The sequence below is a fragment of the Lepus europaeus genome, chromosome 17, assembly GCF_033115175.1.
Source record: "Lepus europaeus isolate LE1 chromosome 17, mLepTim1.pri, whole genome shotgun sequence".
NCBI classification, from domain to species: domain Eukaryota; kingdom Metazoa; phylum Chordata; class Mammalia; order Lagomorpha; family Leporidae; genus Lepus; species Lepus europaeus.
In genome coordinates, this window is record NC_084843.1 from 34237375 (window position 1) to 34255981 (window position 18607).

The 18607-nt window shown below is 38.0% G+C and overlaps 1 protein-coding gene across 1 annotated transcript in view; it reads right to left on the reverse strand.

Annotated features, from left to right (window-relative positions):
• The window catches only part of LOC133775873 (cytochrome P450 2C2), a 32329-nt gene that overhangs the window by 7574 nt on the left and 6148 nt on the right, over window positions 1–18607 (reverse strand). Inside the window, exons 4-7 of the mRNA XM_062214364.1 lie at window positions 16832–16992; window positions 14989–15165; window positions 6351–6492; window positions 2012–2199 (exon numbers count right to left, since the gene is read on the reverse strand). Of these exons, the coding sequence (XP_062070348.1) occupies window positions 2012–2199; window positions 6351–6492; window positions 14989–15165; window positions 16832–16992 (668 nt within the window). The remainder of the gene's footprint in view (window positions 1–2011; window positions 2200–6350; window positions 6493–14988; window positions 15166–16831; window positions 16993–18607) is intronic.

Below are 18607 nucleotides of genomic sequence, written 5' to 3' on the forward strand. Positions count from 1 at the left end.
ACATAACTAATTCAGGCAGTGAGAACTGGAAGAGCATGTTTAACCTAGCAGTTAAGATATCTGTGTCCCACATCAAAGAACCTGGGTTCAGTTCCCAGATCCAGATCCTGATTCATTTCCTACTAGTGGTTACCCTAGAGGGAAGTGGTGATAGGTAAATAGTTGAGTTCCTGTCATCCTGTAGGAGACATGGATTAGGTTACCTGCTCTTGGCTTCAGCACAGCCCTGACCATTAGAGGCATTAGGGGAATAAACCAGTTGATGATCTCTCTCTCTCTCTTTTCTCAGAAATAAATGTGTAAAAAAAATAAGAAAGGAGGAAAAGGCAATAAAATTAACTCACAGTAGAAAATATTACCTACATTTTTATGAAGTTAAAAGTACCTTCATATAAAAATATGACAAAATTAATTCCTGGAAAAAATTTGAGGCCAATGTGTTATAAATATAGATACAAACATCCTTAACAAAGTATTAAATCCAATCCAGCTGTGTATGTATGTTAATTAGTGCATATAAATACATACTATATTTATTGCACATTGTATATAAGCAGTCCAAAATATATGGTTATTTAAACAAATGCAGAGAATCCACTTAATTCAACTGCATATGATTTCATGACAAAAAAGAAAATAAGATGGCAAACTTCCCTAATCTGTTAAAAATTATTCACAAAATATATGTTCAACACCATTCTCAAACATTAAACCTCCACCTCTCCCAGGGATCAGACACAAAACAAGGATGCTCATATACATGACTCCTACTCAACACTGGTTTTTGTTTTTTTTTTTTTTTTTTTGATAGGCAGAGTGGACAGTGAGAGGTGAGAGAGAGAGACAGAGAGAAAGGTCTTCCTTTGCCATTAGTTCACCCTCCAATGGCCGCTGTGGCCGGCACACCGCGCTGATCCGATGGCAGGAGCCAGGTGTTTCTCCTGGTCTCCCATGCGGGTGCAGGGCCCAAGCACTTGGGCCATCCGCCACTGCATTCCCGGGCCATAGCAGAGAGCTGGCCTGGAAGAGGGGCAACCGGGACAGGATCGGTGCCCCAACCGGGACTAGAACCCAGTGTGCAGGTGCCGCAAGGCGGAGGATTAGCCTGTTGAGCCACGGCGCCAGCCTGTGTTCTTTAAGTCACAGTCAGTGAAATAAGGAAAAGAGAAAATTAAAATTAAAAAAAGACAAATATTAAACCATATCCCAGAATTGTGTACATAGAAATTACACATGAATCTACAAATTATTAGCAATGATAAATGAATTTAGCAAGTTAGCTGTATATCATTGCCAAAAAAAAAAAATAAACGCAATTATATTTCCACATACCGGAATAAAGAAATTATAAAAGAAATTTTCAGAAGTATACTATTTACAATATACTCAACCCATCACTTATTTAGGAGAAAAATGTGTATATGTGAAAGACACTGTACTAAAATTAAAATATAAGAAAATTTTAAAAATCCCAAATAAAATGAAACAAAAATTATGTCTATGAATTGAAAAATTCAGCTTCTCAAGACGTTGATTCTTCTCATATTGATCTATAGATCTAATGCCACCTGGATAGAAATCCCAGGGTGTTGAGTAGTTGACACAACTAATGCTTTTAACACTTATCTGAAAATGTAAGCACACAAAGAAAGCAAAAATCTCTTTTAAAAACAGGACACATTTGCAAGGCTCTAGCTAAGCTGAAAGTCTGTCATTGTAAAAATAAAAGAAAGAAAAGAAAGAGGAAAGTGGGAGTGAGGGAGAGAGGAAGATTAGTTTGGGAAGTGTCATTATGCTTTAAAACTGTATATATGAAATACATAAAATTTGTTCCCATTATATAAATATTTTTAAGTAAAAAAAGACAAGTTTTATAGACTAACACTGAAACATCAGACTGCCACTCCTATAAGTTTTTCTTTCTCTCAATTTGTGCTGCAGAGGATTGGAACTATACTAGCTCTGGGAACTTCAGGATCAGAGACCTGCAGTGTAGGAGGAGCAAACTTACCTTGGGGATGATGTAATTTCTGAACTTAAGGTTACAGATTGTTGTATGGGGCACATTGTTGGGGATAAGGTTAATGTATCTCTGGATCTCATGTATCACAGCATCCGTGTAGGGCATGTGGCTCCTGTCCTGCATGCAGGGGCTCCGGTGTCTGCCAATCACACGCTCAATCTCTTCCTGCACTTTGGCTGAGAAGACACAAGGAAGAAATCTTGGAATAGGAGAATGCAGCACATTTATGGTAGCAACTGAAGGCTAAGTGAAACAAGATGAAAGTGTCCCAGCAGCCATAAAAGATCATAGTACATGTAGATTAATAGGAAGAATCACTGTGTTATAGACACGGATGAGAAACTTCAAAAAGTTCAAGGATAACTTTTTCCCATGAAGAAACTATGCATGGATTTAAATATTTTTGCACAAAATAAGCATTTTTAATTCCATATTCCATGCACACTTTGAATTACCGTGATATAACTCTCTTACAAGCTATGTGTTAAAATAAATCTGTACACACCTGTATATTAGCATATAGTATAAGAAACAGGAATAGATAGGAAAAAATGCTTCAAAATACGGATGTTTAGTATACATTAACTCAAGAAATTATTCTTTAAAAACAAAAAATGGAGTCAAGAACTAATGTCATATCAAAATTATATATGGTATTTTAAATTTGAATTCCATAAACTGATCTGCATGTGGGTAATGGATTTATGTATTAGGGATGTCACTTTATTTACAACTTGGAATCTACGATCTGCACATACTTCAAAGGTGCTCATTTTGAAAGATTCTAGCAGTTTCTTTAGAAATTTATGTTCAAATTTATTTTGTTTGTGCTTGGCTTATTATTTTAATTGTTGATGTTTTTGGGTACAGTTGACAATTTAAAGCATGCGTTCAGTATGTCATGAGCATATTAGGTGAGTTAGCATTTCCACTTCCTTAAATGTCTTTTACATTTTTTGGTTAATATTTAATTGTTATACATACCTATAGGGTATCATAGTTCAGTAAATGTATACATCATGAGGTGATGGAAACAAAGTGACTAAATTTCCCTCTCTTGTCATGACTTGATGTTTGCAGTCTTCAAGCTCCTGTCTTTTATTTGTTCACAAAATGCATAATAAGCAGTGGTGAACTGTAGTCACCCCACTGTGCTGCAAAACACCAGAACTCATTCCCTCTATGTTTTGGTATCGTCGTCAATCTCCCTGAATCTCTACCCTTTCAAACCTCCAATGATCACTATTCTACAATCAGATTTACACTTTTATGACTTCTATATAAAACAAAGAATGTGCAATATTTGGCTTTCTGAGTCTGGATTTACTTAATATCATGACCCTCAGTTCCATTAATTTTGCTCCAGTTAATAGACTATCACTGTTTTTAAGGCTGCATAGATTTTTATTCTATATAGATTGCATTTTCTTTTTCCGGTAATCTGTTGATGAGCATCAAGTTTAATTTCATATCAAAACAGTGCAACAATAAGCATAGTTATTTTTGACATGCTGAGTTAACTTCCTTTGACTTTATACTCAGATGTAGAATAGTAAGATCATATGCTATCTATTTTTAGTTTTTTGAAGATTATGTTCACATTTCTTTTTTTTTATTAAACTTTTATTTAATGAATATAAATTTCCAAAGTACAGCTTATGGGTTACAATGGCTTCCCCCCTCCCATAACTTCCCTCCCGCCGTATGTTCACATTTCTAAACAATGACTCTACTTTTTCATTTTGTCTATTTTTAGATAATTCCTAGATGAGTTTAGAAAAAAAAAAAGGGACATTGGATAGGATTTAAAGATTATGACAAATATAGTAATATAAGACATTAAAAATAAGGGCAGCTGGATGTGCAATACTGAGAACCCTTTGTAAAACTACAATTTTAGGGGCCGGCACTGTGATGCAGCAGGTTAATGCCCTGACCTGAAGTGCCAGCATCCCATATGGGCACCGGTTCGAGACCTGGCTGCTCTACTTTCTGTCCAGCTCTCTGCTGTGGCCTGGGAAAGCAGTAGAAGATAGCCCACCTCCTTGGGCCCCTGGACCCACGTGGGAGACCCGGAAGAAGCTCCTGGCTCCTGGCTTTGGATCGGCGCAGCTCTGGCCATTGTGTCCAATTGGGGAGTGAAACATCGAATGGAAGACCTCTCTCTCTCTCTCTCTCTCTCTCTCTCTCTCTCTCTTTCTGCCTCTCCTCTCTCCGTGTAACTCTGACTTTCAAGTAAAATAAGTAAATCTGGAAAAAAAAAAAACTACAATTTTTGTTTTGTAAATTTAAAACCATTCTGAAATAAAAAAATATAAAAACTTTTAATTTCTGAAAACTTGCTAATAGGAGAGGTAAGGACATACATCTCCACCAACACCTCATCCAAAATGTACAAATCCACGCACCCAGCTCCAGACACACAGATACACACATATTTCCCAGCGTCCTATTTCTGCAATATGCTCATATCACAAATTTTACCATATTGATGTGAGGTGCATTGTTTCATTATGTTTGAATATCTGTTGGTCATAGATAGGACAACTGTGACCATGTTTCATCTTGTGCACGTCATGTCTATTTCCATTTTCAATTTCAGATGCAATTTAAAACGGTGCAGGTGCTTAGATAGGTTTCAAATTGCTAGTAATGATCTGCTAATTACTGATAGCATCAAATAAACAATCACTTCTCTTCTGTCTGGGTGTTTCCCCTCACATCTACAGTATCCACGTGGTCCTCTCTGAAGTTGTTGCTCCCCAAGCCTGGCACCCAGCACCCTCCTTGACCCTCTCAGCCTCCACCTCATGAGCTCGCCTGACTCCTGATGTCCATGACATCATCTCACTTGTTTGTAGCTGTTTGGACACAGTACACCCTCTAGTAGCCTTCTGAGAAAACAAAAACAGAGGATGAAGTGGTCTTCAATTAGAGGTCTCAGAATAGAAGAATACACAACAGGACAAAAATTCAAGAATTTTGGTGCCACTCAAATACTCATTCACTCAGTTTCTCCAGAAAGAACACAATAACCTGAGTAGGTAATATGATACATAGGTGATATATAGATGCAGGACTTGCTTACAGGTAAATAAACATTAAATTTTTAAAGAAGGTATTGGTTTTTTTATTCAGATTCATTTTTAATTATCTTTATAGACAGAAGATCAACTCTATACTAAGTAAAGATTTCAACAGTTTGCACCCACACAGACACACAAAGTATAAAGTACTATTTGAAGACTAGTTTTACTGTTAATTCTCATAGTACAACACATTAAGGACAGAGGTCCTACATGGGGAGCAAGTGATTGTGACTCTTGTTGATTTAACAATTGATGTCAGTGATCACCCGAGGCTCTTGTCATGAGCTGCCAAGGCTATGGAAGCCTCTGGAGTCCACAAACTCTACCTTATTTAGACAAGGCCATAATCAGAGTGGAAGCTCTCTCCTCCCTTCAGAGAGGTACCTCCTTCTTTGATGGCCTTAAGAAAAAAATCTTGTCTTGGTAAATTCTTTTCTTGACTCAGATTTCTGGATTAATAAAATCCTCAGGTATATTTGCTGCCTAACGTGCATACAATTTTCTTACCAATTTAACCTTTAAAAATCCTCCACAGACTGGAAATTTTCTCAGGCCATGTCATCAAATTTCTAGTATATCCAATATACAACAACAAATAAGAGTTTTGATCATCCTTACCTCAGCATAAGAAAACTACATTTTCAGAATAATGAAAGATCTCTTTATACTAAATTGATCTTCTGTATATAAAGAGAATTGAAAATGAATCTTGATGCAAATGGAAGGGGAGAGGGAGCGGGAGAGGGGAGGGTTGCGGGTGGGAGGGAAGTTATGGGGGGGGGGAAGCCATTGTAATCCATAAGCTGTACACTGGAAATTTATATTCATTAAATAAAAGTTAAAAAAAAAAGAATAATGAAAGATCTTTGAGAACATAGCTACCATTCAAAGTATCCTGCTCTTCAGAAGAAAAAGAAAAACAATCCCAGGCCAGTTTGTGATGCCTGTGCTTACTGCAAACGCCCTCCAATGGAGCCCAGCACCTTATCTGGAGTTTGTAGGCATCAATCCAGAGTTTTATGATTTTGCAACTGTTCACATTGTCTTCACTGCTCAAAGTCACTATCTCCTTTGTGCACACTTGGTCATTCTATCCCTATATATTTGTACAATTTCAAGCTGGTGGAACAGAAATCTCAATAATGAAGCTTCTCTAAGAGAAACAAGATGGAGGATACTAGCAGTGGCTTCCTAATATCTCTCCAGATGTTTGCCCAGCTCATTAATTATGAACATACCTATGACTTCTGGGTGCTTCATCAGGAGTAGAAGTCCATACCTCAGGGTGGTGCTTGTTGTCTCTGTTCCAGCCAAAAACACATCACTCACTGTGGTCAGTAAGTTTTCAGTCGTAAATTCAGACTGTTGATTGCACTTTTCCTACAAATTACATAATTATTTTATACATTGTCAGGATATTTAATAAAACTCAATCCAAAAGATCTCAAGATTTGCTAAAGGTAAGTAAACTTATAAAATGGAGAAAGCAGTATTAAAACTACAACAACGGCGTGGTGTGGCAGAGAATGTACTTTAATTGGCCCAATCTTCATTTCATTAAGCCTATTTCCCTTGTTTGCCTCAAACTTCCACTTCCTAGCCTCTCTTGCAGCTGGGTTGTCCATGCCATGTTTTTATCACCAATAGCATCAGAGAAGGACCTGCTGATGTCACTTCATCTTTCCTTCTTCTTACTCAAAACACATGTGAGTATATGAAGTGGAGTCGACAAAGACTTCATTTTGCAACATGAGTTTCAGCATTAATGGAAAGGCACATGGGCTAAACGAGGTAATAGAAAATGGTAGGCACCTGAGTCCATGAGGCTTCAGCTCTGTGATACTAGTTCTGAACTATCAACATAAGACTCCCTGGATGTGAGCTAAACATACCACTTTTTATTATTTTTCTATTATTTTGATTGCTAATTGAGTTTTTACTTCTAGCCATAGAAATGGAGACATTAACATCATATCATATTTGAAAAAATGTAATAAGTCAGAATCAAAATATAATTCTCAGAGTGTGACATCAACAACATGGTACAACAGGCAGCTTTTCCCACTCTGTCCATGGATGTTCTAAATAAACATAAAACTATAAATTATTTCCTTGTGAAGGAAAGCAAGACAAGTCAAGAGAATCTTGCACATTTACCTACTAGGAAAATAGTCACACCGAATTGGAAAGGAAAGTTCTAACAGACTCAGATATGGGCCACACCTTATGCACCATGTCATACAATACAGAAGAAAAACCCAAAACTGAGTTTATTCCAAGAAGAAAGATTTTAGATCGCCAGTGTAACGCCCAGCCTCACTGGTTCCCAGGATTTGCATCTTAATTCATTCACTCTAGGAGAACAGGCATACCTGGGTTTCTAGACCACATAAAAAACGTGGCAGTTTTATACAGACATGGAATCACTCCCAGTGGTTTCATCTTCTAGGAGTAGGGCAGTGAAACGATAAACCACAGAGGTCTAAATTTCTCTGAAATCCTGAATGGGAGTTTGATATTTCCCTGGGGTTTGCCAGAGTACCCCCAGTGATATCTAGAGTTGTCCCAGTTCATCCTGTAAGAGGTTTATCCATGTGCTGAATGCTACAATTTTTATAATCCTCACTACATACTTAACCACCTATTTCTAGGAGTCTGGGACTAATCATTCTTTATGCTCCTTAAATCACAAAGAAAGAACGTAAACACAAAATGGGTCCACACCCAGCAGTTATCTTCCCAGGATCACATAAAGCAGTTGGAACACAAATGCAAGTATTTGCTACAAATTCATTCCCTATGAATTTGGGGAGAGGGTGAAAGATGAACTCTCTTGTGAGGATAAAAGGTTGGAACATATGTCTAATGCCCTTACATGTTCAGCAGAGTCTGCCTTATGCTTGTACTACCTTGTAGTATCTACAGGGTACAACACATTAATCTTCTACAGACCAGCAGAAACAGAGACAATATTTGGGGAAAACATGGAGATTTATGTGTGTGGCCAGACAGAGTTCTTCTATACAAGAACAATCTAACATGACTTGGAAAAGCAAATCTCTCATCTAGAGCACAGAAACCACCACAGGGTATCCAGAAAAATTAAAAATAAAGACATCTGTTCCAAATAAAATAGCAAAGTCTCCAGAAACCAATCTCAGTGAACTGGATACACTTTATTTACCTGACAGATACTCTTGAATAACAATATAAAAATGCTCATCAAAGTAAGAGCAATGTGCAAATAAATGGAGAATTTCCAGAGATAGAAAGTATTTTTAAAAGTCCCAAATAGAAACCACAGAATTGAACTAAAAAATTCCATTGAGAGCTTTGACAGCCTATTTGATGAAGTAGAAGAAAGGACCAGTCAACGCAAAGACAGTTGACTAAATATCATCAAATCTAAGGAGCAAAAAGAAAAAACAAAAGAATGAAAAGGGTAAAGGACACTTAAAAGTCTCACTATCCACTCTGCCTGTCAAAAAAAAAAAAGTCACAATCAAACAGAACCACATATACATTATCAGTGTGCAAGGGAGATAAGAAAGATAGAAAAAGACTGAAACCTATTCAAAGAAATATAGCAGGCTACTTCCCACATCTGCAGAAGAACTAGAAATCCAGGTCTGGGAAGCCCAAAGGACACAAATAAGATAAATCCAAAGAGACTAACAGCAAAACACACATCACAACCAAGTTGTCTAAATATGAAGACAAAGAGTGTATTTTGAAAATATCAAGGGAAAACTGACTTGATACACTTAAGATAACCCTGATAAGAGTGTGAATTTTTTCAGCAAACTCCTCAAAGGCCAGAAGTGAGTGGAATGATATATTCAAAATCCTGAAGGAAAAAATGAGTTGGGAAACTACCCAATAAGTTTGTCTTATAAAAACGAAAGGGTGGGGACCAGCGCTGTGGTGCAGTAGGTTAATCCTCCACCTGAGGTGCCCACATCTCACATGGGCACCAGTTTGAGTCCTGGCTGTTCCTCTTCAGATCCAGCTCTCTGCTTTGGCCTGGGAAAGCACTAGAAGATGGCTCAAATGCTTGGGCCCCTGCACTCACATGGGAGACCTGGTAGAAGCTCCTGGCTCCTGGATTCGTATCAGCTCAGCTCCGGCTGTTGCGGCCATCTGGGGAGTGAACCAGCGGATATAAGACCTCTTTCTCTGTCTCTCCCTCTTACTGTCTATATCTATCTCACAAATAAATAAATAAAGTCTTTAAAAAAAATGAAAGGGTGAGTTGGTAATTAGGTTACTGGTTAAGACAACACTTAGGAGACCCACAACCCATATTCAAAGTGCCTGGTTTAATTATCAGCTCCTTTGGCCTGCACTGTAGCACAGTGGGTTAAAGCCCCAGCCTGCAGCACTGACATCCCATATGGGCACCAGTTCTAGTTCCAGTTGCTCCTCTTCCAATCCAGCTCTGTGCTATGGCCTGGGAAAGCAGCAGAAGATGGTCCCAAGTCCTTGGGCCCCTGCACCCACGTGGGAGACCTGGAAGAAGCTCCTGGCTCCTGGCTTTGGGTCAGCTCAGCTCTGGTTGTTGCAGTCATTTGGGGAGTGAACCAGCGAAATGGAAGACCTCTCTCTCTCTGTGTGTGTGTGTGTGTGTGTGTGTCTGGCTATACCTCTCTCTGTAACTCTTTCAAATAAATAAAATAATTTTAAAAAATCTCAGCTCCTTTACAGATTCCAGCTTCCTGTGAAAGTATACTCAGGAATCAGCAAGTAATGGCTCAATTAATCATGTCCCTGCCACCCAGGTGAGAGACTTGACTTTCTGGTTCCTGGTGCTACTCTCTCTCATTCTCTCTCTCCCCTCCTTTCATTCCTTCCTCCTTCCATCCCTACCTCCATCCCCTTCTTCCTCTTTCTCTCTGCTTTCAAAAAAATTAATTAAATAAATGTTAAAATTATCTTCTCAGGCCGAATTTCTTTAAAAAAGCTTTCAAAAATGGAAATGCTGAGATGTATCAGTTTTACTGCAAATACAGTGCTTTGTCAAACAGTCTTAGATCTCTGTCAATCAATGTGATACACATTGCTTATTACCATGGTTTTAATGATTCTGTGACTATATAAAATTTTTATGAGGGAAGTTGAACATCTTTTCCTTTGGTTATTGCTTACAGTCCTTGCTTATTTTCCTGCTGGACTATGGTCGTTTACTTTTAACTTTCTGAGATCTTTATATAGTTGAGCAATTAAGCTTGACTATAATCTAAATTTAAAATGTTACCTCAAAAAGTTAATGACACTATGTTGAAAAGATAAAATTATTAAAAACAATAATACGTACAGTAACTTGTTAAGGAATACAAATTATATGCAGTTATAGACTGTGACATCAAAACATACAACATGGGGCAGGAGTATAGTGAAAGTTAGTTTCTGTATGTCACTAAAATTAATGTGGGCATAAAGTACCACATTTTACGTATAAGATACTTCATTTAACAGTGAGATAACCTGAAAGTGAATGTCTGTAATAAACATAACAAGTAAAAATTAAACATTTCAAAACATATCACTACAGAAAACCATCAAGCCAAAACATAAGATATCCAGAAAGAATTAAGGAAAAAAGAATCTGCAAAATAAGGGAACAATTTTTAAGATTTCACCAGTCAGTCACAATATATCAACAATTACTGTGAAAGGTTAACTTCTCTGATAAAAAAGCACAGAGTGGCTGAATGGAAAAAATAAGTCATAAATACATAAACATGACCCAGACATCCAGTGCCAACAAGACTCGTGGTCTGAAAGCGAATAGTCAGCTAGATAGTCTGAAAGTAGGCCTTAAGATCCAACTTCACTGACAGATCACTCTACCGAATGCAAAAGATCATTTTCTGTAAGTGTTACCTGCATTCCTCTTTTGTTCTAGCTCATAGCTTTACTTGGTCAAATCAAAGCTCCCAGTGCCAACATACAGACAGACACCTCCAATGTCTTATCTGTCCAAATTCATTTTTGCTTACACTAATTCAGGGTTATTTTGTCTCTTTGCCATCTCAGACTTGGAACCTCTCCTTACACATTTCACCCACCTGAAATTCCCTCGCCTATACTTGACTGCAAATATTTGAAGATCCATATCCAACATCAGGACATGGAGGAAGTCCTCTAGGTCAAAACCTTGCTTCTCCCATACTGTAGGATATGATTCCGTTCACAATCCTATATGGTTTGATACTTCGAATTTTTAAAATTTTGTTCTCAATGCCAATTGAGATTTGTACTCTGTGTTGCCTCAAATAATTAGTACCTAAAACAGAGCCCGTGTATTCTAATTGCTTAACAACTCAATTTTAACTTCTCCATGATGCATAGTCAAGATTCATGCCCTTCTGCTTGGGTTAAGGAACAAAACCCATCTATTTGCTGCCTACTAGAAACACATCTTTCCAACAAAGATGCACACAGACTGAAAATGAAATGATGGAAAAAGATATATAATGCAAACAGAAATGAAAAAAGAGCGGGCATAGCCATCTTAATATCAGACAACATAAACTTTAACACAAAAACTGTTAAGAGAGACAAAGAGGGGCACTATATAATGATTAAGGGATCCATTCAACAGGAAGATATAACAATTATCAATGTATATGCACCTAATTACAGGGCACCGGTTTATTGAAAAGATTTGTTAAGGGACTGAAAGGGAGACTTAGACCCCAATACAATAGTACTGGGGGACTTCAATACTCCACTCTCAGAAATAGACAGATCAACAGGACAGAAGATCAACAAGGAGACAGTAGATTTAAATGACACAATAGCCCAAATGGATCTATCCAGAACTTTTCGTCCTACCCTTAAAAAATTTACATTCTTCTCAGCAGTACACGGAACCTTCTCTAGGATTGACCACATACTAGGCCATAAAGCAAGTCTCAGCAAATTCAAAAGAATTAGAATCATACCATGCAGCTTCTCAGACCATAAAGGAATGAAGTTGGAAATTAGCAACTCAGGAATCCCTAGAGCATATGCAAACACATGGAGACTGAACAACATGCTCCTGAATGAATAGTGGGTCACAGAAGAAATTGAAACAGAAATCAAAAATTTTCTGGAAGTAAACAATGATAACAGCACAACATACCAAAACTTATGGGATACAGCAAATGCAGTGTTAAGAGGAAAGTTTATATCAAAAGCTGCCTACATCAAGAAATTGGAAAGGCACCAAATAGATGAGCTTTCAATGCATCTTAAGGATCGAGAAAATCTGCAGCAAACCAGACCCAAATCTAGTAGAAGAAGAGAAATAATTAAAATCAGAGAAGAAATCAATAGGATTGAATCCAAAGAAAATTACAAAAAATCAGCCAAATGAGGAGCTGGTTTTTTGAAAAACTAAACAAAATTGACACCCCATTGGCCCAACTAACTAAAAAAAAAAGAAGAGAAAAGACCCAAATCCATAAAATCAGAGATGAAAAAGGAAACGTAACAACAGACACCACAGAAATAAAAAGAATCATCAGAAATTACTACAAGGACTTGTATGCCAGCAAATAGGGAAATCTATCAGAAATAGATAGATTCCTGGACACATGCAACCTACCTAAATTGAACCAGGAAGACATAGAAAACCTAAACAGACCCATAACTGAGACAGAAATTGAAACAGTAATAAAGGCCCTCCCAACAAAGAAAAGCCCAGACCAGATGGATTCACTGCTGAATTCTACCAGACATTTAAAGAACTAACTCCAATTCTCCTCAAACTATTCAGAACAATCTAAAAAGAGGGAATCCTCCCGAATTCTTTCCATGAAACCAGCATCACCTTAATTCCTAAGCCAGAAAAAGATGCAGCATTGAAAGAGAATTACAGACCTATAACCCTGATGAACATAGAAGCAAAAGTCCTCAATAAAATTCTGGCCAATAGAATGCAACAACACATCAGAAAGATCATCCATCCAGACCAAGTGGGATTTATCCCTGGTATACAGGGATGGTTCAATGTTCGCAAAACAATCAATGTGATACATCACATTAACAGACTGCAGAAGAAAAAACATTGAATCATCTCAATAGATGAAGAGAAATCATTTGATAAAATACAACACCCTTTCATGATGGAAACTCTAAGCAAACTGGGTATGGAAGGAACATTCCTCAATACAATCAAAGCAATTTATGAAAAACCCACGGCCAATATCCTATTGAATTGGGAAAAGTTGGAAACATTTCCACTGAGATCTGGTACCAGACAGGGATGCCCACTCTCACCACTGCTCTTCAATATAGTTCTGGAAGTTTTAGCCAGAGCTATTAGGCAAGAAAAAGAAATTAAAGGGATACAAATTGGGAAGGAAGAACTCAAATTATCCCTCTTTGCAGATGATATGATTCTTTATTTAGAGGATCCAAAGAACCCTACTAAGAGAGTATTGGGACTCATAGAAGAGTTTGGCAAAGTAGCAGGATATAAAATCAATGCACAAAAATCAACAGCCTTTGTATACACAGTCAATGCCACGGCTGAGGAAGAACTTCTAAGATAAATCCCATTCACAATAGCTACAAAAACAATCAAATACCTTGGAATAAACTTAACCATGGACGTTAAAGGTCTCTACGATGAAAATTACAAAACCTTAAAGAAAGAAATAGAAGAGAATACCAAAAAATGGAGAAATCATCCATGCTCATGGATTGGAAGAATCAATATGATCAAAATGTCCATTCTCCCAAAAGCAATTTATAGATTCAATGCATTACCAATTAAGATACCGAAGACCTTCTTCTCGGATCTGGAAAAAATGATGCTGAAATTCATATGGAGAAGCAGGAGACCTTGAATGGCTAAGCAATCTTGTTCAACAAAAACAAAGCCTGAGGCATCACAATACCACATTTCAGGACACACTATAGGGCAGTTTTGTAATCAAAACAGCATGGTAATGGTACAGAAACAGATGGATAGACCAATGGAATAGAGTAGAAACACCAGAAATCAATCCAAACATCTACAGCCAACTTATATTTGATCAAGGATCCAAAACCAATCCCTGGAGTAAGGACAGTCTATTCAATAAATGGTGCTGGGAAAATTGGATTTCCAATTGGCTTCCCTAGCGTTGGCAACTCATGACAAGAGCCTAGGGAGATTACTGATGCCATAAACAAGAGTGTCAAATTGTTAAGTCAACAACAGGAGTCACTGTGTACTCATGTCTCATGTGGGATCTGTCCTTAATGGGTTGTCCAATGTGAAGTAGTGATATAACTAGTACTGAAACAGTATTTTTACACTTTGTGTTTCTGTGTGGGTGCAAACTGATGAAATCTTTACTTAGTATATACTGAATCAATCTTCTGTATATAAAGATAATTGAAAATAAAAAACTTGGTTTTAAATTGAAAATTGCATAGAAAATTAATCAATTTTTTAAAAATATCATGTGGGTTCTCTGTCCTTCATGTTCTGTACATTGTGACTTAATGCTATAACTAGTACTCTAACAGTATTTTTCACTTTGTGTTGCTATGTGGGTGCAAACTGTTGAAATCTTTACTTAATATATACTAAACTGATCTTCTGTATATAAAGAGAATTGAAAATGAATCTTGATGTGAATGGAAGGGGAGAGGGAGCAGGAAAGGGGAGAGTTGCAGGTGGGAGGGAAGTTATGGGGTGGGGGGAAGCCATTGTAATCCATAATCTGTACTTTGGAAATTTATATTCATTAAATAAAAACTTTAAAAAAAAGATTCATGCTCTTGATATATAATTAAACTGCTGGCCAAGCATTTCCTGTTTGACCATTGAAACATTCCCATTATATATACATCATCAATGAGCCACAAAATACAGGCAAACTAATCACACTTTACCTGTTCCATTTTGATCAGGAAACAATCAATGAAGTCCCGAGGATTGTTAATGTCCAGGGATTTTTGGTGTTCCTTTATTTTCTCTGTAATATAATTCTTCACATAAAAAACATTTTTAACTGCTTTCCTATGACTCCCAGGGAAATAATCGAAGAGAATAGGAAAACAATTGCAGAACTGAAAAAATTTAAAAATATTTATTATATTAAAAGCACATATTGAAGACAAATGCACCACATGTCAACTTATACTTTAAACTATGGATAAAAAATAATCTCTACCTTATGGAGTATTATTTTATTACTCAAATAAAATAATCCTATGTGCAGTCAGAGAGATGTAAGGGAGCAGATGCTAGGCACATGATCAAAATTGAAAATTATTGTATCACACATTGCTTTTATGGATCTCTTTGTTAATTATCTAATTTTATCATTAATTCTCCCCCTTAAACACTGAGATAATAAAGACTAGCAAGAGTTGCCATCATTCACATTCTGTGACATTCATGACAGAAGCAAGAAATGTTTAGCAATCTAATATCCAGCACACGCCACTCCCTGATATTTATTCCATGAGCAAACAACTGCAGGAACAAAATCATTGTTGTGTGAATGCAAGGGTCACAAAGACATCATGGAACCCAGATCAAGATTTTACATTTAAAAACCCATGCACCAGAGTGGGTAGTTACTTCTGTAACATCACATTGCTCCAGTTCAGCACAGAGTGAAATTGCATTGTTTGTATTTAGGGTTTTATACCTCTTATCCAATCATTTGGTTAGCTAATCCCCATTTGGTTAGCTATTATCTCAGGAAACCAATCAAATATCCCTACCCTATTCAGAGCTTTCAGGCAGTATAAGTGCTCTCAAATATGTTCCTTCCTTGACACACCAAATTAGGGTATTTCAGCCAAAGAATGTGGTGAAAGGTTCTCTCAGTGTTGACTGGTAAATAAGTATGTGGGTAGCAGAGATTTTTCAAGAAAGGCCTTGATCTCCAGCAAGGGCCTTGGGCATTCATTTGGACAATTATTCAATGACTTCATGGAAACTGAGTTTTCAGGTTTGATGGACAAGGGGCTTGAATTCCAGCTCTCTAATCAGACATCTGGCTATAAAATAAAGCACTCAATTCTATATTCTAGGCAGCCACTCCATGATGCTACAATATGGATAGGACTGTGGCATGCAAACATTCACTTCATCATGAGATGTCTGCCAAAATGGTACAGTAGGCACCTCCAAGTCCCACCCCTCCACAAAAGTTTTGAGAGATCAAGCAAAAACAGTCAGAATCAACTCTAGAAAACAGTCAAAGCTTTACAGCAACAGGAGAAAGCTGAAGGTAAAAAAAAAAAAAAAAAAAAAAGTGCAACTTAAAAGTGGTAGGAAAACTTGTGGCATTTTGCTTGCCCTTGTCCTATCTCCCCTCTTGATTTGTCAGGGGTCTTGGAAAGGAAGCCCCTGACTCAAAAAGAGGAAATTTCTCTTCTTTGTTCTAACTTGTCTGAGGTCCACCTGAAGAACAATGCAAGGCATTTATCTTTATTTCATCTAATTCAGAATTCCTTCAAGGTAGAAAAGAATCAAGTGTATCTCTGAAACCTTGTAGGGCAAATGGACAACTTGCAGCTGACCTGGGGCAAAGGATTACAACTGAAATACACAATAAAGCACTATGAACCTGGGAAGAAAAGGTAGGTAAAGAATATCATAGACAACATGGGCATTCAGAAGTGCCCATGTATACTGGGGAATTTAGAAAACTGAAGATACCCTGACCAGGACATAGGCTAAGAAAGGAGATTTTTCAGGAAGAGAGGCACTTGGCCTTACCTGTACCCATGGGGAATTCAGAATCTTGAAGTTTTCATTGAACTTTCCCATCAAGCTAAGAAAATTCGGGTCTGTGTAATCAAAACGGTTCTGGAAAATCACGGAGCAGATCACGTTGCAGGGAGCAGCACCCAGGATAAAGGTGGGATCGCAGGGTGAGGCTGAAGAATTAGAAACATTTTCAAAATACTACGAAATACACATACATACGTTTTTGCCTTTGAACTAACAAAAAATGTAATTTTGGAATCTAAAACAATATTTACATGGAAATTACCTAATCAACAACATATTTGACACAGTTAGTCCAACACAAAACTTTTCCAGTAAACCTGAATTGACCATTTCATCCAAACTTGTTTTATAATGATTTCTCAGCTACTCCATTAACATCCAATGCCCTAGGTCAATGTTATTTTGGAAGGCAAAAGGGAAAAAAGACTTAAGGGTCACTTCTGAAAACACCTAATAACTCGAGTTGTCAGCATAGAATTATATCTATCATGAAACTTGGTTGACAATTAAGGAAAGAAATGTCTTATGACTTTTTTTTTTTTGACAGGCAGAGTGGATAGTGTGAGAGAGAGAGACAGAGAGGTCTTCCTTTTTGCCGTTGGTTCACACTCCAATGGTCGGCGCATCTCGCTGATCCGAAGCCAGGAGCCAGGTGCTTCTCCTGGTCTCCCATGCAGGTGCAGGGCCCAAGGACTTGGGCCATCCTCCACTGCCTTCCCGGGCCATAGCAGAGAGCTGGCCTGGAAGAGGGGCAACCGGGATAGAATCTGGTGCCCCAACCGGGACTAGAACCTGGTGTGCCGGCGCCGCAAGGTGGAGGATTAGCCTGTTAAGCCACGGCTCCGGCCTGTCTTGTGACTTTTTTGGGTTTTTTGTTTGTTTGTTTTTTTGACAGGCAGAGTGGAGAGTGAGAGAGAGAGAGAGAGACAGAAAGAAAGGTCTTCCTTTTGCCGTTGGTTCACCCTCCAATGGTCGCTGTGGCCTGCGCGCTACAGGCGGCACATTGGGCTGATCCGAAGGCAGGAGCCAGGTGCTTCTCCTGGTATCCCATGGGGTGCAGGGCCCAAGCACTTGGGCCATCCTCCACTGCACTCCCGGGCCACAGCAGAGAGCAGGCCTGGAAGAGGGGCAACTGGGAAAGTATCTGACGCACCGACCGGGACGAGAACCTGGTGTGCCCGCGCCGCAGGCGGAGAATTAACCTATTGAGCCGCGGCGCGAGCCTGGCTTGTGACTTTTTATAGATGCCAAATAATTGAAGAAACTATAAATTGAAACTGCATAGAGGAAGAATAAAGAGAGAAAATGTATGAGAGAATTAAGTTGTTTGATGAAAGAAATACAGACAGCAAATACCATGCGTGCAATGTCAAAAGAAACCATAACCCAAATAAACACGAATTATAAGATAGATTTCCATGTGCGGAAGCATGAAGCAAGACCCCTACCTTTCACCTTACACAAAAATTCACTCGACATGGATTAAAGACTTAAATCTACGACCCAACACCTCCAAATTATTAGAGAGCATTGGAGAAACCCTGCAAGATATAGGTACTGGCAAAGACTTCTTGGAAAAGACCCCAGAAGCACAGGCAGTCAAAGCCAAAATTAACATTTGGGATTGCATCAAATTGAGAAGTTTCTGTACTTCAAAAGAAACAGGAAAGTGAAGAGGCAACCGAAAGAATGGGAAAAAATATTTGCAAACTATGCAACAGATAAAGGGTTGATAACCAGAATCTACAAAGAAAAAAAGAA